General features: G+C 41.2%; 1 protein-coding gene across 5 annotated transcripts; it reads right to left on the bottom strand.

The window, feature by feature from the left end:
- Positions 1 to 893: 893 nt before the first annotated feature.
- On the bottom strand, positions 894 to 24,900 carry RABGEF1 (RAB guanine nucleotide exchange factor 1). 5 transcript variants are annotated; one of them, XM_032200741.1, is made up of 10 exons: positions 24,818 to 24,900; positions 15,548 to 15,733; positions 13,062 to 13,228; positions 12,007 to 12,126; positions 8,825 to 8,994; positions 7,192 to 7,273; positions 6,229 to 6,361; positions 5,732 to 5,823; positions 5,126 to 5,382; positions 894 to 4,162 (listed from the first exon to the last, which is right to left on the bottom strand). In XM_032200741.1, exons 2-10 carry the CDS (start codon positions 15,724 to 15,726, stop codon positions 3,764 to 3,766), a joined length of 1,599 nt encoding a protein of 532 aa, XP_032056632.1. In that variant the 5' UTR covers positions 15,727 to 15,733; positions 24,818 to 24,900; the 3' UTR covers positions 894 to 3,763. The 5 variants fall into 5 exon arrangements, with proteins under 5 accessions (XP_032056632.1, XP_032056629.1, XP_032056628.1 ...); XM_032200738.1 differs by having other exon boundaries at positions 8,825 to 8,991; positions 24,818 to 24,879; XM_032200737.1 differs by having other exon boundaries at positions 12,007 to 12,123; positions 24,818 to 24,879.

The raw sequence follows: 24,900 nt of genomic DNA, 5'->3' as shown, positions 1-24,900 counted from the left end.
CCAACACAAGAGGAGGGGAAGCCTTGCACCCACAGCGGGGTGGTGGGCACACAGGGCCAGGAACTGGGATTGCTCTGTCAGAAGTGAAGGCTGTGGGGACCGTACCCATCTGTACATAAATTCATACAAAAATACCTCCCAGTAAAGAAGAATGAGCCAGGCCTGGCAGTTTATGATAAAGCCATGGGCTGTAAGCTCCTGATAGGAGGTAACAGCAATTCCAGCCCTCCACTGCTACCAAGCTGTTTTATCCACTCATTCCCCTGTAACCCCAGTATTCAGAGCAAGAATGTCTGGGCATCTTACACAGCTTACAGTCAGGGTCTCCACGTTGCAAGCCTACCCAGCTCTGTCTAGCATGAGCAGGACAAGGTAGAAGGAAAAATTGCAGTACTTGCAATAGCTGTGGTACAACTACAGCATTTTTCCTAAGGACGTCCCAGAACTCTCTTAGTTAAGGACTATTTCTTTCTCCTTGACTGAGGCTTTTGGAAAGCAGGAGGTCGTAGTGTCAGTGCATATTTGGCAAGCCTCTCAGACAGTTGAGGAGAAAGAAGTCTCATACAACATACACGAGTTTTGTACAGGTCTAATAAAAGGATGGTGGCTGGAGATAAGACAAAAGGCCACAACAGTCCTACTGCATACCACGACAAAGTGTCAAACCTGTTTGTCCCCTGTTGCAGCCCCTGTAGCATAAGCCTCCAAGGTGCAGTACTTTGTTAAATGGAATGCTGCTAGTTCTCCCCCCAAATTTTAAGCTTTTTTTTTTTTTTTTTTTTTCCAATTAAATATCTATACATATCAGCTTCTGTCTTTGTTTCTCTACCTGAATCATAAGATGCCCAGCCACAAGAAAAAAATATATATACCAGAAGATTGGTGAACATTGATAACTGGGTAGAAGAATCAGTTTAATTTCATAACTCTGTTAAGTGAAACAGTACAGTTTAATTAACCAGAACTTACTCCAAAATAGGTTCTTTACTACAGCAAAATAAATAGGTAGCTTACATGCAAAGTAGTTTACAAGAAATTCTGATTCCTGGTAATAAGACACACAGTCTTCCTTTTCAGTAATACAGAACTAGCAGTGGGCTGTTAGGAAAAAAAAAATAAAATCTGATACTGTGACTTACCAAAGCACAACAGCTGTTACTCCAATTCACTTTAAGACAGTATTTCAATTAAACTCTCCTGTTCACTAGTAACTTGTTTATAGCTATTTCATAACTTAGATATTTTTTTTTAATCTTAGTGTCTAACCAATCTTAACTTCATCTGTGGGACCAGAGCATCTCATACTACAGTGAGGCCCAGTATCAAGCACCAACCCCACCTGGTACAGCGCTCTAGACAATTCATAATCTATAACTGATGTGGCTCCTTCCAGCTCAGCATCTTCACCTTCTCAGCATACTCAGCACAGTGGCTTGCCCATTCTGAATTTTAAACACTGGAGAGAGATTCTACAGTTATTACTCTGACAACTGAACTACCTTACTTTTAGGCAAAACTATTTATTGTTTTACCTACAGACAGGTTCATTCACCTAATAAAATATTGACAATGCCTTACAGCAGTCTAGTTACTCAACACCAGAACACAAGTTCCTGGGAGAGGTGCTCCCAGAGTTGTTGCTGCTGCCCAGGCTACACAATGGCTGAGAGCAAAGTGCTCTACTCCTGCTTGCTGACTCTTAGATGGAATATGGAAATCCATCTTACCTGCCTTACAGGGATTTGGAGGATTTGTTTGCCAAAACACTCCTACTTCAGTGGCTTGATAACAAGATGGCATATGAATTGGAGATACTTTAGTTACAAATGCACCAGGCAAGTCATTCTTAAGTACTTAATCACTACAATGATCTTTCTGCAAAGAAAAAGACATTGTTACCTAGACTTGCACTTGAATGACTAAGAATTCTCCCTCCCTAGACACAGAGATACCAGAATCAGTCACAATTATGTTTACATTAATCATTAACAGCATAACAAAACCCAGTGACAAGATTTTGGGGAACTCATTAACAAAGGCATGATGTACACACGTTTATTTAAACATGGCAATTTATACAATAGCTAATTAGCTAATCCCCACCCCCCAACCTGTGTACCTGGATATCAGAATTAGCACCTAGTATTTATAAAACAAAGAAAGACTTTGCAGTATTATTTACTGCAAGCACTGGTCAAATCCTACGTAATTCGGGCAAGTGGCACATGTGTAAATTAAATAATCCAATTTCTTGTGATCATCTGACTAGCTCATTGCCTCACCATATCAGAGGAATTTGGGATAACCGGTTATCTTTGAAACACTAGGAATGCATAGTTCGTACATAGCTGACAAAAAGGAACAAAACACAGTTTTGGTCTGAAATTATTGCAGTGCAAATTTAAAGTATCTGTTTTTAAAGCAGTGGAACATAAAAGAGGTAGGTACTTCCCTCCTTGATGGTAACAACTTAACATTGCAGTTCAAGCTAAATAGCTCTGTGCTAGATATCTCAGGTACACTAACAAGTCAAGGCAGACTGGATTAACTGAGATATTTAAAATGATATAAAACGTTTCACTGGCATAAAAAAAGTTCTATTGCAAGAGGTTACTTTTTGCAGAGTGAGCTCTTAACCCGAAATACACTGATCTAGACTTTTAGCGACATAAAGCTGTATTTATCTCAACGTTTAATTCTTTAGCAAGGTAATTTCTCTTGCTAAAGAGGGTCACTAAAGATCTGAACAGTGATGTTTCATGAAAATAAAGTGCACTTTTCTGCTCAGAGCAACAGCTCATACTTCTGCTAAAAAGCAGTCTCCAATAATATGAACTTATTTATTGACCAGGATTGTTAAAAAATCAATCAAGACCTAGCCCAGTGATGGAAATTACTAGGCAATGCCAGAAAAGCAAGCCCCTTTTGGCACAATTCTTTCTTTACCTCCTTCCCTCCCCCTTTAGCTCCACATGATGCAGTTTTTATTCAACATATTCCCTCCTATTTCTGAAGCCTGGCTCAACATTCTCTTCAAAAGTGGTAGCAGCACTGATGCACACCACTGAAGGCTATCAGGTATACTGACAAAACAGAGAATGTTTACATGAAGAAAAGTCAAGTTTTAGATGGCAATAACTGTGAACTCAAATCATTACAAGAATATCCTCTCTGATTCATCAGCTACACCATCTAGTTTATTGAAACACTAGCAGTGTTCTTGCCTTTATACTGCAATGTGATTTAACCAAAAGGTGCTAATGTGAACACTTCCATATTTCATTTTCACTAATACACGAGATGTCATGCACAACCCAGACATTAGATTTTAAATCTATTTACAATTTTACATATTTTACAATATATATTTCATCTTTACAGCTACAGAATAAATCCAAGCTAACATTGATATCTTTCAAGTTTCTGCTGGAACTCGAAATCTGTAAGTTAAACTAATTATTAAAAATGTTTAAGTGCATGCCTAGAAGGAAGCTTTCTGGAAATATGTCAATGGACGAGTGTTGCTTAAAAATTACACTGTTTGTGTAGAAAATTTAAATTCATTTCAAAAACTCACAAAAGCCTAATAGAAATCTAATTGACTAAAATAAATACAATTTATTACACCTAACCAAAAAAATGTACCTTTAAAAATGTACTGATTTAAGCTCATCTGATTTTTAGCCTTGAATTTACTTCCCTTTCCAAGAAGGGGATAGTACTAGGTGAGAATAATGACACTCTTCAAAGTTAACACTTTTAATTATCCTGCATAAACCTGAGGCTGCAGTGGTGGGGGCAGCTTGTCATTTTCCACGTTTTCAGAGTCAATAGCTGCTAAGGCTTGATTTTTTGGCTTAATTTCTAATGGATATTTCTCAACAATATCTTGGACTTCCTTTGCAACTCCATCAGTCCAATCTATCAGGTCTTTCTCAAGCTTCTTGGCTTCACTGACAATTCTTTCCTGTCTCTCATTCAACTGAGACAGGAGATCTAAGTTTTTATACATTTGCTTAACACCCAGGCACACATCAGGTGACCAGCTGTCAGATTCTTGCTTCTTCGGGGATGTCTGACCAGTCATAAAACGATCAAAATCCTCTTGGCTTAGATTTAAAGACTGAGCATCCAGTTTTTCAATGAAGGCCACAGCGCAGCACTATGAACAAAACAAAGTCAGCATCATCACAAGCTACAGACTGGAACTTGTATGTTATTTATTTATTTATTTATTTATTACTGTGTAATAATTTATTTATTTATTATTGGTGTAACTACTGTTACACCAGTAAAACTGTTAGACCAAAAACCAATTATTTTGTGTCTAAACAGATCATTCATAAAGACCTTTTCAGGAAGCTAGCTATATCAGACAGTTCACATACATCTCTCTCCTCCCAAAATTTGAGTAAGTCAAAAACACAGAATGATACCGGAAGATACAGTTTCAGCTGAACTATTCTGACTTGGTGGATAACATTTAATCATGTGATCGGCTGAGATATGGTATGCTCTCTTCATTTCATGAAAGAAGCAATGTTGAGATGCCCATCTTACCTCATGGATGCTCTCCTCCTACTGACAAGAATTTTTAACATCCCAAGCATCTCATTCAAGTATATGTTTTCCTCAAGACTTGCTTTAAGATGTAATGCAGAGAAGCCAAGTTCATAATTATAATATAGACAAACACTTTTAAAAGTCTCTTTTCCTCCACTCATTCATGACAATTCTGCAGTCCTTTCAAGAGGGAAACTCTCATGGGCTTTTACAGGGAATTCTGCATCTGTAACTGCACTGCCCAAGCCCAGGATTTTAGGAATAAAAAGTATCATCTCCTCACAGAATAAAAGTATGCCTAAATCTCTGCATCAGACCGTGCAATAAAGGGTTCCATCTTGTGAGGAGCAAAACACTCTCTGGTTTGGAAAGCAGAGAAAAAAAGAAAGAAGAGATACATAGCAAAAGAGCTTGCTGTACCCTAAATAACCTTTAGCACTATTTGAAGAGTTTTAATTTTCTTTCTACAATGTTATACCATGTTTGCATTTACTGGAAATTCCGGTATCTAAGTGAAAGATACTGTTGTTGTGTAAAGTGTCAACACTGTTCCTGCACTTACCAGATTGGTAAAATAGTAGCCATCTTCTCCTGTCATTAACCTGCTTGGATTACAGAATCGTGTTATATACTGGATGTTGGACTGCAGACGGGGTGGGTTTCCCTTCAAAACAATATATATAAGTGTTGGAAGAAAGTCATCAGCAGAAGCTGGTTCATTTTTTGTGATCTTTATAGCATTAAAGATGTGCTTGCTGCACTTGGTGATGCATGCTAATTTATCACGAGGCACACGCTTTGAATCCATCTCAATAATATCTGTAAGATAGAAAAGTTCTCAAATCATTAAAGCCACAGAAACAGCCACCTGAACAAAACAAGGTGGACACAATACTAAAAATGCATTATTTTCTATCTTGTGGTGCTTGATGTTCCATTAAAGTACCTGCTTATTCAGCCTTTTCCTGGTTCAGTCCAAGCATCTCAAATAAGTTAGGTAAGACTAAGCACTTCACTGATAGTAGTTATTCCTGCTTCACAGATGACAAACTAGCTCAATACGACAAAGACTACTGCAAATGTAAAAGTCTGAACAGCAGATAATAATTTCTCCAAATAGGAGATCTGAAATTTAAAACTGTAAATGTAAACTTCATCAATCACAAACCTGTAATTGCTTTTACAACCATATCAGACACTTCTGGAATTTCTTCATTGACAGGAACACACAGCATTTGTGGAGTTACCCAGTGCAAAGCCCTATGACAAGAAAAAACATTAAACCATTCCATGCCAGTAACATTCAGATGTTGGAAGCGAGCTTTTTCTTGAATTCAATGCACAATGAGTGCTTTGTGTGAGGCACTAGAACATTTATAAGCCAGTTTATTCCACTGAATTAATTTACTATTTCCAGAAAAAACGTATTTTCCTTTTTTTGCTTTAACTTAACAAAAGCACACCAATTTATTTTGCTAGTGAAGTAGACCTTTCGTTATTAATCTTATTCATTCCTTCTATTTATTAAAATAAAATGCTTTTAAAACTTTTTGTTTAGAAAGCCTGCCAGTTTTTTGTGCACAGCAACAGACTTTTAACATGCTTGACTCAGAGCCCTTTCACAGGACTGTGGATTACTCAGCTGTTTTTCTTTGAAAGGCTTACCTGATTCTCTTCTGGACGGCGAGATCCTTCTTCTCATCATCAGTTGTTTCAGGACAAAATACGTATTTATACTGTCGAGTCATAATGTATTTTTCAATCTGATCCATTGCTTTCTCAACTTTTTCAGGGGGCACTGAAAGGTACAAATTCCCCACACCCAACACAGTAAACATAGTATTCCTAGACTGCTTAGAAGATTTAATACAGTTTGGTTCTAATGTCACCAAAACAGCAGCATTGACTCAAGGCAACTCTCATAAACATTCTTGAGTTGCTAAGGAGCTGATATACTTGGAGTATTTTCACTCTTTACAGCAGAAGCAAAAATATAATGGTAAGAACACCGTAATGATGCACCAAGGTAGGTACATGCACTGGCTCCCAATGAAGCACGTTCATTTAGCATGCAAATTAGGTTCACCTGTTTGTAGCTTACAAGAATATTTCTTGAAAAACAGTCTGAGAATAAATCCAGTGAGGTCTTCAAAGTCCTCTGTGCCTGTTTATCTCTCTAAAAAAATCCTTAAGTGTGTTTAAGATGTGCCACTTACATACCAGACACAGAAAGGCAGTCTGCAACAGAAGCACTCCCCTCTCATTGGCTTTTTGAGTATTAGCAGTGTGATAACACTATAATAATACTGCTAATTGGCTTGAGGCTACACATTCAACCTCAGTTTTAAACGAATAACATTGAATTTAAAACAGGAAATGAAAACATCTGAACCATCTTAATTGGGAGTTTAAAGAAAACCTGCAAAAACAAATAATTTAGATTGTAAAACTTTGCAGAAATGGTGCTGCTGGGAATAGTGCAGCGATACTACCAGACTAGAATCTGTTAACACCATCTCTGAGAGGTGGGTAGGAATGCTTTGCTTTTACTTGAAAACGCAAGAAGCTTTATCCTCAAAACATTACTTTTTTTCTAGCACTAGGATAAGAGGAAGAAGAACACGATACTTTTCCAGCGTGTCTGTAATTTCTCTGCTACATTTTGATAGAAGTCCTGGGCACATTCAGATTGCTCCTCAATACTTAAGTCCTGCAACAGAAAATTGATTTAAGCGTGCATGTGTGGAAGAAATGGCAAAAATGCCTTTGATGGCAAGTGTCCAGCTGCAATAACAGTCTAAGAATGCAAATATATCCACCTTAGAGATGTTTACGTTGGCTACATTATATTCAAAAATATGAAAAACCAAGACTAGCTCCTTAACATATGAAAGATTTATGGTTCTTTGCTGAACAGCTGTGTATTAGCAATGGAACCAGACAGTTGCAACGTCATTTTCCCCAGCCACATCTCTGAGTAACAGTGAGAAGACAATGTAGACTGTTTAAGTAGAATGCCTGTTCCCAATTTTGTCTCTTTTTAATTATGATATTCAGTATACCAAAAAAAAAAAAAACAGGAATGTAAGTTACAAATCTGAAAGAGTATCTATGAAGTAAACACATCTAATAATACAGTTACTATGAACATATTCACATCATTTGTGAAATAACATTGTCTTTTGGGCATTAACTAATTGAGCTAATGAAGAACAGAATGTATGTTTGAAAGATTAAAGTTAACTATACTTAAGTCACTTTACACCACTGAATGGCAGCAAAAACCATCACTTCAAAAAAAAAAAAAAAAAAAAGATGGAGAGAGAAGTTAGTGTTCTCTAAGGCCAAAACCAAGACAGCTCAAACATGTAGTCTCAGCTCTGACAGTAGCAGTGCTGCATTTTACACCTGGTTTATAAGTAGTAGCAAATTTTAAGTTTTGAGAAAGACTTCTTTGACTAGCACAAACTGTCAATGAACCAGTTAACTAAGAACAACTTTAATGTTTGTAGCTAATAATTATTTTCACAAACTCTACGCTCAGAATAGATCAGTTTTAAAAGAAAATAAAAGAAACAAAAATCCAAGATGTTTTCAAAGTGGAATGCACATAAGGTTCCATCAGAACTCCCTTTCAATTTCCAGTCCAATTTGAAGATATCATTTGAACAGCTGCATATTAAACAGGAAGGGGGATAAAAAGTTGTACTGCCTTACTTAAACCATAGGTGGCACTAAAGATACATTAATCTTTCAAGAGCAATTAAGCTTTTATGTTGAGAAATTGAATATATCCCATGTTCCCTATAAAAAAAGTAGTCAAGTCACCCTCTTTCCCCAGAGGGCAGTATCAACCTGCACACCTCCCTTTCTATCTTTGTACCGTTTTATCTATCTAAATCTTTTTATCTATCTAAGATATTAAGCTATCTAAAAACTGAATATGTAATATAGAACTACTTCCCAAAATCATGTTTATCAAGAAGATTGCTTGTTCAATAGGCATTTTATCTTTCAGAACTAATTTCTCTGAGATGCAAAAGAAAGTTCTCTCAAGATACCTGAGATACTGAAGTTTGAGTTTTGCAGCATATACCATAGCAAACCTACAAACAGTAATGCATTCATCTTCAATTTGACTAAGCACACCAGCTGAAAACTCCTGTATGCATTGTTTAAAAAACTGCTGGAAGAAGTGCAGCAATTTTTCCATCTCTCATCAATTTCCCCAGTTTAAGTAAAAGACATGCAAATCACTTACCCTTTTATGATTCATTGTGTCCAAAAATAATTTACATTGCTTATAGATATCTTGTCCTGATTTATGATATGTCTTGAGAAATTCTATGAATTCCTTGTATACTCGATCTGTCTCGATGCTAGCCTGCCTGTTTATAGAAGGGCTGGGAGACTTGGATTCTTGGATCTCTGCTGGGAAAGTTTGGACACATCAGATTAGCCTTTTCACACTGGTGTATGAATTCAAGAAACATTTACGACTTCAAATTTTTCCCCCTTATCTTGCAGATGAAAAAGCAGTCTGTTTCTTAGCAATGAAATATTGGATATTATTAAATGGAACAATTAAATACTTAGTTTCCTAGAGAAGTGAAACACTTAGAGCCACATACCCCATTTATAGTACCTGTCTTTGTATATTAGCAAATTACTGTAACGTTTGTTTGCCTTCAGACTTCTTACATTTCCATTCCTAGGTAAAATCCTTCCATATGAGATCAAGGTTTGTCGATGGGATTCCACAGCAGCTTAAGCTAATGGTGTGGTCCCATTTCCATCGTCCCTCGCTTCTACATTCCTGCTCCCGCACTTCCACCAACACAAGCATTTATTCAACTGGCTCATGACCTAGCTCAGGGAATAGCAACTCCTAGTCAGAAACAAGTCTTTCTTATGGGGTTTTCAGCTGGATTAGCTCCCCAGACTGGCTTACTGAAAAGGTCACAGGAGCACCAGCAGCAGCACAAAACAAGGAAAAGGAGCATAAGGTTGGTGAGAACACAGCAGCCCCTCTGGCTAGGCAGTTGGTGCCACAGGGTCACACCTGCAGCGTAAATGAGAACTCGGCCATTTGTGTTTCAGCAAAAGCAGAAGCATTGCATCTGCTCAAGAAAGAACCTGCTTGGCCCTTGAGAAGGGAGGAGGTATACAGAGTGCACCCAGCACTGGTTGCAAGTTTATACAGCTGCAACCACAGGGCTATCCCACAAGCACATCTGATTTTCCAAGATATACGCTGGAAGTTAACTGTACTGATCCAATACCTTCCCTATCAAAGTTTAGTTCACCCACCTTTCAATTTGCCAGCCAACACTGTTCAAAATGAAGGATTGAATAGAGATGATGTACATGAATATGATGAAAAGCAAGCAGCAAAGAAACAGAAAACATGAAAATATTCAAAATCAAAAGGGTACAAACATATCTTGCAACCTGAAAATACTAACATGCACAAGAGCTCCTTGTTTCAAGGAGCACAGAGGCAGAACTCTCACATAAGCAAAAAAGAGTTAGTATATTTAAGTTGATGTGTTTAATTTGGACTCAAAGTAGCTTTTTTTTTTTTCTCCATTTTTTTGTTATTTGTTTTTAAAGAGAGACAGCACTATAGTGAATTCAGAGCTCTACGATCCAGTGACTAACACAAACAGATCATTTGACCAAAGCACAAGGCTTGTTAATGCCTCTAGGCTTCAGCATAACCTTCTCTGGATAATGATTTGGTTCCATTAGACCATTTCTGCTATTTAAGTTATACAAATGTACAGCTACAACTGTAGCAACAAAGATAAAAAGTGCAAATCGACCTCCATTCCAGTTATACTAGAACACTTTCAGAAGGAATTTCCTTCAGTCTTCTTTACACCTAAGATTCAAAGCACAAGTACAGCATTCAAGCTGAAGGGGCAAGAATTACTGTTGACTTTTGTCACATTTAATACTAAGTAATCAGTAAGTAGAGAGCATAATTTCAAAATCATAAAACGAAGAAAGCAGGATAACATTCAAAAGGGTAGAATTATCATTTTTTCCCCTACAATTAGTGTTTTTATTTCAAAGAACTACTGAAGATTTATTTAAATTTCAACATTGATCTCACTATATCATAAAAATAAAGAACTGCATTCTGCTATTTCAGCTCATTGAGTATGGATATGAACTTTTTAGTTGCAGATTTAAAACAGGTTTTAGATACTAGAGATACAGACAATTGATGCAAGTTTGCTGCTAATGTAGGTATTAAAACTGAACGTTAGAATGACCTGACTTGAGTCACACCAAGAACATCAGGTAGTCACTCAAACACAGCAACTTCACTGATTTGTGTTGAAATCCTTTTTAAGGAAACTGAATCTGTACAATATGCACTGAGCATTAAAGTCTGCAGGAACAAATGTAGCTTCAGCAACAAAACGGTTTCAGCTTTTTCACGTGCTCTAAAAGAATCAAGTCTTAACTACAAAGAAGCTGATTGCAGGAAAGAAATTCCATTTGAACAAGAGAACCTACTAGATGCTAAAATTAAAAGTACAGGAAGAATTAAGAAAGGATCATCTCTTATAAAGAATAAGCAGTATCCATATTAAAATCTTTCTCAAGGCATTCTACTGAGATGCTAGTTGTCACAGCAGAACATTAGCACTCCAGTGAGTCACTATGGTTGTGCCATGGTCGAGGATCTGAGTCCAAGCAAAGAATACGAAGTAAGCCCTATCGTTAGCTCTGCTACACACATGCATTCATACTCTTCGTATAATTTGCAAAATAAAGACATGGTACATCTGCAAATTTCTTTAGTAAGCAGACCATGTCAGAACTGCAAACAGCATAGGATAAGATCCTAAAGCTGTTTGCATCAGGGGTTTTGGTGTCTTTTGGGTTTAAATAAAACCAGCATGTCTGTCTTCTCTTGATATTAAATTGTCTTCTTAATATAACAAACATCCGGAGATGTTTTGAAGATGTAAAAGTTCTTGAAGCGTGAACTCTTAAATTGAAGTCATTTCAACTTATAATCAGTTTTATAATTGCAACCTGGAATTATTTTTTGATAAACATATGAAGCAGCACAAGACCCAGCTACTTCTTACAAACTGTGGTAGTTTTTTTTTTCGTTTTTTTTTTCTTTTCTTTTTTTTTTTTTTTTTGGAAACTGCATAATCCTTCACGTGTCAAGCTAAGGTAGAACAGAAAGAAGCTTCAACTTTATTCCTGTACTGTCCCTACCAAAAAGTTCACAATTGGTTTAGAGATTCAATTTCCCTTCAGAATTCTAGACTTGCTTTTTTATTTCTTTTGGTCACCATTACACTCAACAGCACAGGTTATAACTGGCACAACCCTAGTTTGTATTTTGCAAAGCCCAACTAAAGAGTAAGCTTACTAAAACCAAGCAGACAGCTTGCTCAAGCTGTGCTGCATTACCTTCAGTAGGGGAAGCCAGTTCCCAGGAGGGAGTAAAAATTTCCTTCAAATCCCTGAGAATGTTATCAGCATTTCGCTCCCTCCCAAGATGTCCTTGCTTAACGATTTTCTCTTGAGCTGCTGAAATAAATGCAAAAGCAAGCAAGACACCAAGAGCAGGAGCATGTCAGGAGAGATGACGAATGGGATAAAAAAAGAAAATATGGGAAGTGTGAAGAATGAACGTAAAAAATGGTTTTCATACATAGCTGAATGTCTCATTTAGCCATCTGTTGCTTATACACCAAGACAAATTCTAAGATGAAATAGAGACTTATTTAAAAGTTCTTATTAAAGAAATGCATCACCTGTAAGGCTAAAATACATTAATGTTGATTTTTCTTCTGGAATTCCTCCTCCAGTCTAGTGGTTTACAATTTTCACCCATGTGAGTTATTGCCATGCAAAGGCATCAGTCATTAATCATTCTTACTTGTACACCTGATCCAGAACAAACATTCAGCCAAATACAGCCTTGATATTCACAACCCACATACATGTAAATACTACAAGGTTCCTTTCACATTTATTTTCATTTAAAGGCACCATGTTTATACGTTCAAATTTTCCTGTTAAAGCTGCTGAAGCGATAAATTATGGCAGCATCACCTGATACCTTGTATGTCTAAATGCAACAGAAATGCTGATTCCAGTTTTTTGGAAATGACTGACAGTCAGTACCTTGTCTCCCATTTTCTTCAGGACGAGTTCAAGTTCACGTTCTAAACCACAGGATCACACAATGGTCAACTCATTATTCTAGCACGAGCATGTGTCACACAAACAAGATACTTTCACTCAGCAGTGCCACTCAGCAACACCTAAAAGCTCACATTTTTGTGTGTTTTCAGTAAGACTTTGTATACAGAAGTAGCTCTCAAGAAGCATCATTGCCCCAACTTTTTCAAGTCAAGTCACAGAGCATTACCCTGCCTTGCAGGACAATATATCTGTCAAAAATACGTGTTAACTTAATGTATTGTATAGAACCATTAAAAACAAGGTGGAAAAGTTACCCTTCTTAGCTCCTGCTCTGGAGGAAGCAGTGAAGAACTTCTTCACAGTAGTGACCTTCCGTGTTTTCTCATTGGTTTTCTTCTCCTCAAATTTTGAAAAGGTCAGGGACTGCGCCCCTTGGGTACTCTGACTACTGGCATACGCTTCTTCCTCCTCACGCTGAAGCCTGAGATTAGAAAGCAAAAAGTTCTCATTTAACTGATTAATGCGAGCACAGATAAATTAATATCCTGTGCAATAAATTACTCACTCCTCTGACATTTCAATTCTCCTCTATGCCCACCTGCATTTCAAGCTTCCTCTCGCACATCCCTTCACTACATTAAATCCACTCTTCCCGTGTTGTAATGGGGAAAGAGAGGAAAGACTTAAGATAGCCAGGGAAGATTAAACAGTCTCCTCCCTTTTGACATTACCAAAGTATAACAACAATCACTTTCCCAATGTGTCACAGCCCTGAATCCCACAGAGGTAGTCTTTCCCCTCAGCTCTATGGGAGCATTTCCTATAGCCAACTTCCTGCCCACGTCCTCCTCTTGGGGGTTTCACTGCACATCACCAGAACTACTTTCTATTTTGAGATGTCTTCATCAACTGACATACAGTTCCCTTCAACCCCAAATATGCCTTGGCTATCTCAAGACAACCCCTTTGTTCTTATCAGCCGTTACCATATCTCTCCATTCACAGAGAGTCGCTCATCTTCCTTTATCATCTTACTGAAGATAAAAAACCACGGCACACAACTGAGCAAGTGACATACCCCGTCACAATCTTAAAATTATTCTGGGGAACAGATTATTGCTGTCATAACTTGTTTTCAAAGTCGTGGAAATACATATGCTTGCTTGAATGAATGAGGCAGACCACTTCCCTGCAACACTAACAGTGCTTTGCAAAGACCAAGCCCCCTTTAACATACAAGAGATTGAAGAACTCGTATGTCTCTCCTATGGTTACTGTTCTCCTTACGCAGGAGAATTAAAATGGGTTAAATTACACTTCTCTTCAAGCTGCTAAAGAATTTCTGAAACGTTCTGAAATTTCTGAATTTCTGAAGCTGTTAAAGAATTTCTGAAATGCCCATTTTTACTGCACATAGTTACACACTGACAGCATAACTATCTGCTCCAGTAATAATAAAATTCTTAAGCCAAATTTATGACAGGAAAAAAAATGACACATCCCCTATGCTGTACTCAGCAGTTTACCTGCAACCTTCTGATTAGGCTACAAGTTTCATGCACTTCATTCTACCTATCTTTGCAGTTAGTCTGTTCCAGTGACAGTTAAAAGAATTAAAAAAAAAAAAAAAAAAAAAAAAGCCACACTACTTCAAGGCTTAAGGTAAAAGGTTCTGGTATAATTAGATGCCAGAAAACCCAGGCTTCCAAATCATAAGATTGAACTCAAACCCAGAGAGCTTCCACTGACGTAACCTTCTACAGGCAGGCTGATAAGAAAACTGCACTTCATGGTGTTTTTTTTCTAAATTACCTTGGTTAATTTATCACTAGGTAACTCAAGTTCACCAAAGCGTTCTAAACTCAGCTTTCTCAGGCATTTGTACTTTTTCCTAGAGTTCCAGCATATACCACTAATACATTAGGGTAAGCATATGCAAAGAATCTGTGTCCACGTGAACAAACATCTTGACCAGCTCAAGCCAACTGGCTCTTAGAGAGAGTTAACACGCAGCCTCATCTCAGCAATTCATGCAGCCTTGAAGCATTTCACTTTGAGTGGATATCACGTAGCTTACACCTGGAAGTGGCACAAAGGACAGTTGTGGTGCGAGAAGATGCTTTCCACTTTTCTCAGGTAGTGGATGTTGTTTTTACTTTCTACCCAAATCCAACAAAACGCAGTTGTGGCTGCTCTAACTTTCTCAGCCAAGCATAGATTTCTCTCAACTCCCAATTTCAGAGTCAGATATTTATCACACTAGAAAAACTAAACCATTTTGCAGAAAACACATGCTTAGAAAAATTGCTTCAGTTATTAAAGCTAAAGCTTGGATGCCTTTGGGTTTAACCCTGAAGTCTGTTGAATGACCACAGCTGAGACTAAAATTAGTTTTTTAAGCAGTAGCTGAAACATAAAACCACCATGCTGGCTGTATTCAAGACACAATAACTGCCATCTCCAGAGGCAGAGGGATTTTAATCAAAATTGTCACTTTGACCCTTCCAACTGCTAGTCAGAATTACAGATTTCAGTATGCAAATAGGTCAAAGTATTTGTTGAGAGGTTGGGGGGGTGTTTACATTTGTTACTTCAGGCTTTCTTTTGAAACGTCTTAAATTAGAATGTCATAAAAATTAATTTCTGCATCAAAAAGACGACTTTAATTCTTGCTGGAAAGGTCAAATTTGAGCACTGATGATGAAACTGAGCCAAGTAGGACTAGAAAACATGAGACAGGAATAGTATTTAGTAGAGTCAGCCTACTGTGAAAGACGAAGGCATAAAGAGGGCTCTTTACCGCTCTGCCAGCTCCCAATCCTCTTGAATCTGTTTCTGCCTGGCCTTATGGTATTCCTCTCTCCAGCACTTGGAGCAAAAGCCCTGCCAAGCAGGATTGCCATAGTAACCACATCCCTTCTTGCACAGGAGCTCCGACTGATCAACGTGAATTCCTCTGCGTTCAGATTTCAGGTTCATTTTCCTCCTGTTTAAAGAGAAAAGGGTTAAAAGCCAGAAACCTGCTAGCTAACAGCCCGCCGTTTGAAGGCTCCTCTCTTAGAAAGCAGTCACCTGCTTTAATTATTGAGCAGTCAGTCCCATGGTGACACGGGAAATTCCAGAGGAGGAAGGGCAGTTACATAAGCACGCAGCCGCAGCATTAGCATACGTTTGCATGGCTGTGACCTGCAAACAGGGCTCGGCAGCTGGCCGGGAGAGCAGCCCAGCACTGCCAGCCGTCCGGTGATGGCATGCGTCTCTGAGCTCACCCGCACGCTGTTCTGACAGCCACGCAGGGACAAAGCAGCAGGGGAAAGAAGAAACACAGAGCTGCCATCCCCAAAGAGGACTCGGTAAGGCAAAGCGTAAATAGCTTTGCACCCAGGCTGTTTGCACGAAGGGCAAAACCGGTGAGAGCTCAGCGAAGGCATCTTTGGCTCCATGGGATGTATCTTCAGAGCACAGGGAAGGATCCCAGCAGGGCACGTTAACATGGATGAGGTGCATCTCCATTTCACTCAGTGCTCAGGTTACCGCAGGGTTAAGCTACGCGTCTGCACCCAGCCCTACAGAATTCCCATAGTGACCACAACAAAAACACTGGTTTTGCACCACCCAGCCCTTCCCTTTCTTTTTTTTTTTTACTCGACAGAAGCCAGCCCACGTGCCAGCTTGTTCCCAAGGGCATTCCAGCTACTTGGTGCCAGTTGTAAACGCTGGATTCATTTCAGGATAACAGCAGTGCAGGATCACCTGCGAGTTTCAGGTGTGCACATGAAGACACCGCCACCAGGATCGCACTACCGACATACACAGACACTAGAACAAACACCACGGGGTGCAGGAGGGCAGGTCTGGCCCCAAACTCAGCCCCTTTTCACCCCTGGATCCCCTAAAGTGCTCTTTGCATAAGTTGAGGAAGGCATCTTGGCAGTTCAGGTTCTTGCTCCTGCATTCACTAGCGAAGGCGTCCCTGGGACCTGCCCCCCTCCTGCTGTCACCGAGGGAAGGTGAGCTCAGGTTCCTTCAGGTGCCACGTGTGAAAAGCAAGATGAAAAGTCATCTCCTTAAAATAAAGAACATCGGTAGCTGTCAGAGCAATCTCGTTTCTCCCCAAGCGAACCCTGAAGTCCATACGCTTGAAGAACGCAGTCCTCTGCTTTTTGGCATTTCTGCCCAGCAAAGGTCACTCACCCCTGGGAGCTCGGCTGCTCGACAGCCTTGGAAAGGGCCCCCAGTCCTTCCTGGGGCCATTCAGCAGAGGACAGCAGTGAGATGCACAACTGCCACTGCCAAAGACAGTTTTCCACTCTATGACAGCAATTTTATTCCATGCTGAATCCTATATGATCAATTAATTTAAGAGCCTGATAGCGTTAAATATTCCCCGTTCATCTAAACAAGCTATTTTAAGTAATGGGAAATGTATGATTTTCTCCGAGGGAGGAACAAATTAAATATTCCATCTCATCTACATAAGTATTAAGGCTCCCTCCTCTAACATCTTTATCTTTGAAAAAAGTAATGAGTTTCTAAAAATAAGCTTAAAAATAGTTTTGTTGTAGACTTAGGTTAGAAAAACACTACAATTTAAGTATTAGAGCTTTATTTCCCTCACTGCCTTCCAAAAAATCCTTGTTTCTGTGCTATTTTCATTTTCTGATTCCTCAAATGAGGTGTTCACATTGATGACGACATACAGAACTGCGGACTGACGGTCCATCAGGCACCAGAAATTAGCAATCAAATTCTTGTCAGCGGCACAACCTGAAGCTAAATGGAGTAACGGGATGGGAATTGCACGTCGTCAGTATCTGGCAGCGCAGCCCTTTCTCAGAGCGCCACACACAGCCTCTGTAAAAAATTTTGAAAAGAACGGGGAAGTGAAGGATTGCAATTTCCACAATTGTTGCTGACCTGGGGGTTAGAGGGACAGCTTCCCAGAACAGAAGCTGCAGCAGCATTTTGATTAAAGCCTTCTCTTGCCTGAGATAAAAACTGCACAAACAGTTTTCCATACTCACAGCAAAGCTGACGGGCCTGGATGTCTCAGTTATAAATGCCAGAGAGCTATGAAGACATGGCAGATAAAACCCTTTTCATAAAACAAAGTTCAGAGAGATTTTACACTGATCTCTACCACGCAAGGAAACGCTCTCTCTGATCCTATCACCCACTAAAAGGGTCAAAGTCACGACAGTTTTGCAACTGGATTCTGTCACCCGGTGCCATAACCGAGATATTTGCTATACTTAACGAAAAGCACTGTGCTTTGGGCACTTGGATTTCTGGAAAAGGAAAGGACTGGAACAAAATCTTCTTGCCTAAACCCACATCGACACCCGGCTTTCTGACAGCCCGGCAGCATACCCCGGCTTCTGTGCCGCTTGGGCACTTTCCTGTCCCTCCACCGACACACACACACGTCAGCTTTCAATATACACAGGGCTTCAACCACATCCTGGTATCACGACCACCTCTGGCATCCTGCTGACCCCACCAGAACGAAAAATTCGGTTCTGCTCAGAGGCACAGCTCAGCAGCTTGCACAGGAGGGAGCGAAGCAGGTCTCTTGGTAACGAGATTTGTTTTTTTTTGTATTCTTTCTGGAGAGGTTTGCAAGGAGCCACGAAGCCAAGCCACCAGAAAACGAGCTGTTCTTTTTCTTCCCCTCAAGTATTTCCAGTTGCAGTTACATCAGGCTGGGACCCAGGCAGGACAAAGGAGGTCACGCTGAATTGATGTGCAGAAGTCACATGCTGCACTCTGAGCCGCGGCTTTTTCCTTTAAAGACAGAAAGGGTTCACAGCCACGTTTCACGTGGCAGCATTTACATTTTAATAAACTGAACCCAAGGAGTTTATTTAAACTGAATACGAACAATCCACCCCAGGTCAGCTTTCTTGCAAACGAAAGATCTGTCATTCCTAAAAGTGTTTTTTTTTTTTTTTTTTAGAGCATTTGGGGTCCTCAGAAGTTCTTTCTCCTTCTTCTGTTCCCATCTCTCCTTCCTTCTCCAACTAAAGGTGCATTGTTCTGTATCCAAAGCCCAGCTCCTCGATGGATATGCATGGCCAGACCTTTTATTTGCATTCACACCCTGAATGTATCAACTACCCAAAGCTCAGCTCATAACCCAAAAGAAAGAACAAATGTGGGGTTCTCCTCGAGTCAGGCTCTATTAATAATGCTAATAATCAAGAAGGATCGAAGTACCAGAAGATGACAGCTGAAGTTACACAATCTGGAGAGATGCCCTGCTCCAAGCATCCTCGTTGCAGCTCCTGCAGCCCAAATAAAACTTCTCAACAGCTGCAAGAAGCTCTGCTCCTCCCTCCCAGGAGCAAACGCCTGTGTAAATGGCTTATTTGTACTCACAAGCTGCTTTGCTCAAAAAATGCAAATTGTTCAGCTGTGAATGTAGTCAGGGAAAGCAGAAGTGACAGCTTCTTACAGATTTCCTCATAAATACCACACCAGAGAATTTTCTGTGCTGGTACTAGACCCCTCAAAGATTCACGTCCATTTTAATTAGCATCACCGCTCTGATGCTAAAACAAAAGTCTATAAAATCGTTTTCCCTATGTTCCTTATTTGCAAGTAAAAGCTTCTGCCCTGCTGTTTTCCTCTGACACTGGAAATGGAGAAAGGCCCAGCTGCTCACCATGCCCACAGTCTTTGAACTGCCCCCAGCAGGACCACGTGTGCCCGAGGGGGTCGCTGGACACGTGCCCGACACCCGGACCCTCGCGCACCGCTGGTGGATGAAGCACAAGACACCAGTCACGCTGGGTGGATTGAAGACTTGCACATCAAAGGTCTGAAAGGGAGATCTGAAAGGTCAGAAGGATCTCCCTGCGCAGCCTTCTCATCAGCATCCTTGCATACTTTTGTTAGAGTGCCCAGTCCATAAGAAGATGGTACGGTTTAATTCAGACATAGCTTTTTACTTCCTTTAATGCAATTCGTTCTAAAACTTACACATCTTCCCATCAACACAGTTTTATATTATTATTCCTAAGCTCATTTAATTTTTTCCTTTTATTCAGTAGGACTTTGAGCACTCACATACTTTGAGCAAGTGTTTTGAGAGGCGTGCGATACCAGCTCGGAGGTTTCCCAGCACTTCCTCACACCCCTAGGTGCCTCCTGCCAAGTTTGGCATCCAAGAGAATATCCAGAGAACCGCAGCTTTCTTCAGAAAATGGAAACACATCATTCACGGGAGATAAGCCAGCTGTTTGCCCAGCAGTTCCTCCATGACTTTGTCATAGCTGCAAGTGAAAAATGTCTGGGGAAACAATACAGGGATTCGGTTACCGCAGGCACAGAAGCAGACGTGTGAGCCAAAACCAGAAAAACCAACTCTTCTGCAACATGCTGCTGGCCTACAGCCACATCACTTTCCAAAGTCACACAGCTCGGTCTATCTATGAAGGTTTACTTAAGCAGACACAGGACAAGCATGACACAGGGAACATATTTTGGTACAAGTACCATAGGAGAAAAAGAACCAAAGCATTGAGGTTGTTTGGAAGGGGGCTTTGTGTTGTTACGAAATCTTTTCTGTTGACCTGAACCAAGACAGTTTTCACTGAGTGTGGGTGCTCAATAAAACACATTCTAATTTCCACAGATTTTCAGTTTCAGGCCTCAGGAGCCCAAGTCTCTCATGGCAAGCACTACAGAGACATCTAAACCTACAAAGGGATTTTATCAAAGCGTTTCGTCTTTAGGCAACATCTGCAACCTGCAATCTACAACCTACACAGGCTGGGAAATACCCACAAGCACCCGAACGCACCCTACAACAGCCAGCAAAGCGCAGCACCTTGCTTACAGCTCACCTTCCACCTCTCGAGGATCCAGTCCTGAGCACGCCAGGCTGGATGCCCGGCCACTGGCGTCTGGTTTGCTGCTGCGTAAAACCACCGATGCAGAAGGAACCAGGCTGCACTGGCACTGAATTATGCAGCCAGGTGTTATTCCACCTCATTTCTCTGATGATCTGCCATCGCACCCCCCCGGGACTACGGGCACAACCTTCCCCATCAGCTGCTTCCCAACTCACAGGATAAGAAGAGAGCTCAGAAGTTTGCAGGCACTTGATAATCACACGATGCCTTGATTCTAGGCCAGTTACATCAAACAATCCTACCATTTAGATTCCGAAAAGTACGCTCTCTGTCAATTATAAGGCCATAAATCCTCAGGCCATCTTTCCAGTATGCTGTAGAGGGCAGGGAAGTAGCAGCAAGCAATGCTCCACAACGCTGCACCTTTCATGTCAGGCTCACGGCTCTCAGCAACAGCGAGAGGCTATAACCCAGTATTCTACACAGAACAGGTTGCAAAATAGCTGGAAAAATTCATAGCACAAGTCTTCAAGCAGGCATCAAACTGACAGCAAAGAGCGAGCGCATTCCTAGCCTCGCTGTAAAACAAAGAAGGGGCACCTCTCATCCAAACAGGAGCTGTCACCAAGAACTGATTTAATGCACACATGAAAGACTGCACTTACGTAACACGTTCTTTTCAGCAATGAACCTAAGATAATTTTCAGAACACTTTGGGGTTTGCAGAGGCTGCAGGCATAGCTTTGGCTTTAGGAAAAGCACTGTTCGTGCAATAAGGCTTGGAAGCAGCATGGCTTTGTCTTTAGGTCTGCCACCACTGCCTTGTTTTTCTTGTTCCTTTCTAATGTGCACCTACCTTAATTCCCAGAGCCTCAGGAGGCAAGCAGATACCTTTATTGTCCATGCAGACCGCATCACTGCCAGAAGGACAAGTTATTGAATTATTCATACACTATTTATTAGTCCTGGATTGCTTAGGTCACCTCTGATGGAAGAGCTGGTTGAAAAGGCTCACTTATCATGCGGGGGTCTCAACCTACAGGTGCCTTTATTAAGATGCAATTGCAAGACAACATATAATTACTACGGGCTGTGAAACACAGCTTCTAAATAACTCTGTGTGCAAACTCTGCAAATAAAAGCAGTGGCTTTGTACAAGTGCTCTGTAAGCAAGTTTCAGTTTTGGTACCAAAGTTCATTAAAATACATCTGTAACCAGGAGAAGACCTCACACAACAGACTCGGGCAGTCTGGCACAAGGTATGAGACTGCCTTGGGCTTGCATATTTCAGCCTGCTGCTCTTTTGAGCAGAACATGAGCATTTTAAAGTAATAAAAAATAAAGAACGCTGTCTCCTGACATCTGAATTCCTCCTTGTTTTTTCCCATCACTTTACTCTGTTTCTTGAAATGGAGTCTTCTCAAAAAAAACCTTGGCACAACTCATAGCAGCGATCTACACCCGTCTTTCCCCTGGACTGAAGCAAATGCTATTTGGCTCTCTGAGTTTAAGCCTTCAGAGAACTTAATGAACAACTCGTAGTAATTCTTCTCATTAAAAAAACATCCAAGTGCTCCAAAGAGCATTCTCTGCATGGCTGGTACAGCATCACCCGCTGAAACTACCCATTTATGGCCAACCCAGGCATGGGATTTTAGAGCAGGAGAAGCAGCAAAGCTGGGGCAGTCTCCAAATGCATAATTCAGGTGGCTGAACAGCACCGTACTTCCCATCTGATCAAGAGAGGAGCAAGTCCCACCTGAAACTGGATGGAAGCTCAGTCCCTGAAAATAAGCTTACAAGGAAACCTAGGAAGGGCATCGAAACAGAGGGGTGGGACTGGGTTAAGGTCTCTAACAACTGGACATCTGGGCTGTGGAAAAATAACACATCGATTTTAGAAGCTACTGCAGCATCCCAAATGAAAGTGATCATAAACAGATAAATTGCCTTAACTTAAAAGCCAAAGAAAGCATCTTTTCTAGCTAAATGGTACAAAACACTACCAGCACTGGTAACTGACGAAGCAGATTAATTCTTTTAAGTGAAATATCTGAAAGCAAACACCCTGAAACACCAACTTGCAAATTACCCAGAGAGCCATCCTCCTCTCTTCCATCAGCCAAGTATTTAATGCAAAGAACACCCATCGACCCAAATGCCACAACGTCCTTCAGAGCCAGGTAAGTGTTGAAATAGTCGTGACTCACGCTCAACCTTAAACATTCAAGTGTGTAATTAACAGAAAGCTAATTAAACATGAGCTGGTTTCCTCCAAAGGAAAGGGTGGGGCGAGGATGATCTAAGAGTCACTGACAGAAAATACAAAAGCCATTGGACAAGCTAAGAATTAGGAAAGAAACAGAGGAGCTCTCTTTGGAGAAGAGATCGCATGTCTTCACAAATTTAGCATGCATCTTTCTTGCAATTAAGAAACTTCAGCTATAACATTTGCTTCCTAGTATACACAGCACAGGTTGTTGACTAATGTTCTAGAGAAAAGAAATAGTTGTTAACTGTATTTACGGACAAAGAGCTCAACCTGGAAACAACCACAGTCTTGTATTGTAATTTGGCAGGGGAAATTGCAACCACTGCTTCAAACGTCAGGAGCCTCCAACAACCCACACTGCTCACAATCTGAAAGTTAGTTCACTAACTGAAGACTGGACAAGGCATTTTCCCCCCTCCAACGTCAATACAGACTTCAGGCTACAATTTTATTTGTCCACATCAGATTCTTAATGACTGCTCTGCCAGGAGTAGCGTGGACTGATGAATTAACAGCCTACATCTCCCCACCTACACATGGCTCACACCTGCATTTCTAAACGAAGTCACAAGAAACATCCAAAAATCACCTTGTACAGCCTGACTTGGAATTCAAATTAGAAGAGGATTACCTAGAACTTCTAAAACCTCCTCAGGGGTAGCAGCTAGCAGCTTCTACAGGCTTTGCTCATTCTGCCAACGTCAACCACACTCACCTGGGTGCAGATTAAAAAGCAAGCTCACTGCACCCTCAACAAAATACTTCAAGGCATCTCAGGTGCCTGTTGTTTGTGGTGTAAAGTGATCTCAGGAATTAGCGTAATTAGCCTTATATTCCTATTCTTCCATTGTGTGTTGTTTGAGGGTTTTTTTGGGTCAGCAAAACACCCGTTTGAGCTATGATTCTCTTCCTAATCCTCTCCCTGAAAAAAAAAACAATGTAATCATGTCCAGAAGGAGCCCCAGGTAGCTCCAGAAGACCAGGAGGTGCTCAGCACACTGCCCCAAGCACCAACATCGGGTGCTGCCAGCCCAAAGCACCACTTCATGAACAGTTTCACAACTACAAGAGCCAAGCAGACCGGTACAGCGGGGCCTCATCAGTAACAGCTGCAAAGCACAACCGCCATAATGCACCCTGCTCCCAAAACTTCCCCCAAAAAACATCCCAGGCCCCGCTCAGCCCGAAGGAACGGGCTGGTTTTGCCTCCAACAACCCTCCCAGCTGACTCAGCGCCCGTCACAGCGCTGACAGCGCCCAACAAGGGCAGCCCAAGCAAAATTAATACACCGGCGTCGAACCACACCCCCGTGAGCACTTTGGTTACTTCAGGCTCGTCACTCATCTTCCAGTATTTCGTCTCCCAGTGTTTCATCTCCCAGTATTTCGATTTCCAGTGTTTCATCTCCCAGTGTTTCACACCCTTTTGGGTGATACGGATGCGTTGCTTCAAGGCGATGACTTGGTCGCTACCCAGGGTGCTCGTACGACGACGGACACCCACAAAAGCACCTAAAACGCGCCACCTGGGATCCAACATGCCCTGCAAACTCCGCTTGGCTTGAGTTGAACGGATTTTGTTTTAAAAGAAAGTGTCCAACTTACAAGCAAAGAGCCAAAAACCCCTCGATCCACCAGGGAAAGGGGGAACAGGCGGCGGGGGCCGAGCTGCAAAAGTTACCGGTGACGCCTCCCCACCCCAACCACCACAGCGCACGCACGGAAAAGAAAAACGAGATGACTGAACCGTACCCACGGAAAGAAAAATTGGGAAAAAAAAATAAAAAAGAGAGAGATTCTAAGAGAGGCTGAGCCTTAGGAGCCGCACAGGGAGGGAAGCAGGGCCCTGCGCCCCTCAGCCCGGTGGCATCGCCCTGACCAGCACCGGGGGGGCTCCCCCGAGCCGGTCCCGGTCCCCTCAGGGCCCGGGCTGGGTCTCACCGGTTGCCGGGGCCCTCCCCGGGTCCCGCCGCGTTGCTCCGCTCCCCTCGGCCCGAAGCGGCCCCGGCCGGGCCCGGCACCTC

Source organism: Aythya fuligula, chromosome 20, assembly GCF_009819795.1.
Source record: "Aythya fuligula isolate bAytFul2 chromosome 20, bAytFul2.pri, whole genome shotgun sequence".
Taxonomy (NCBI): domain Eukaryota; kingdom Metazoa; phylum Chordata; class Aves; order Anseriformes; family Anatidae; genus Aythya; species Aythya fuligula.
This window is presented reverse-complemented; position numbering and strand designations above follow the sequence as displayed.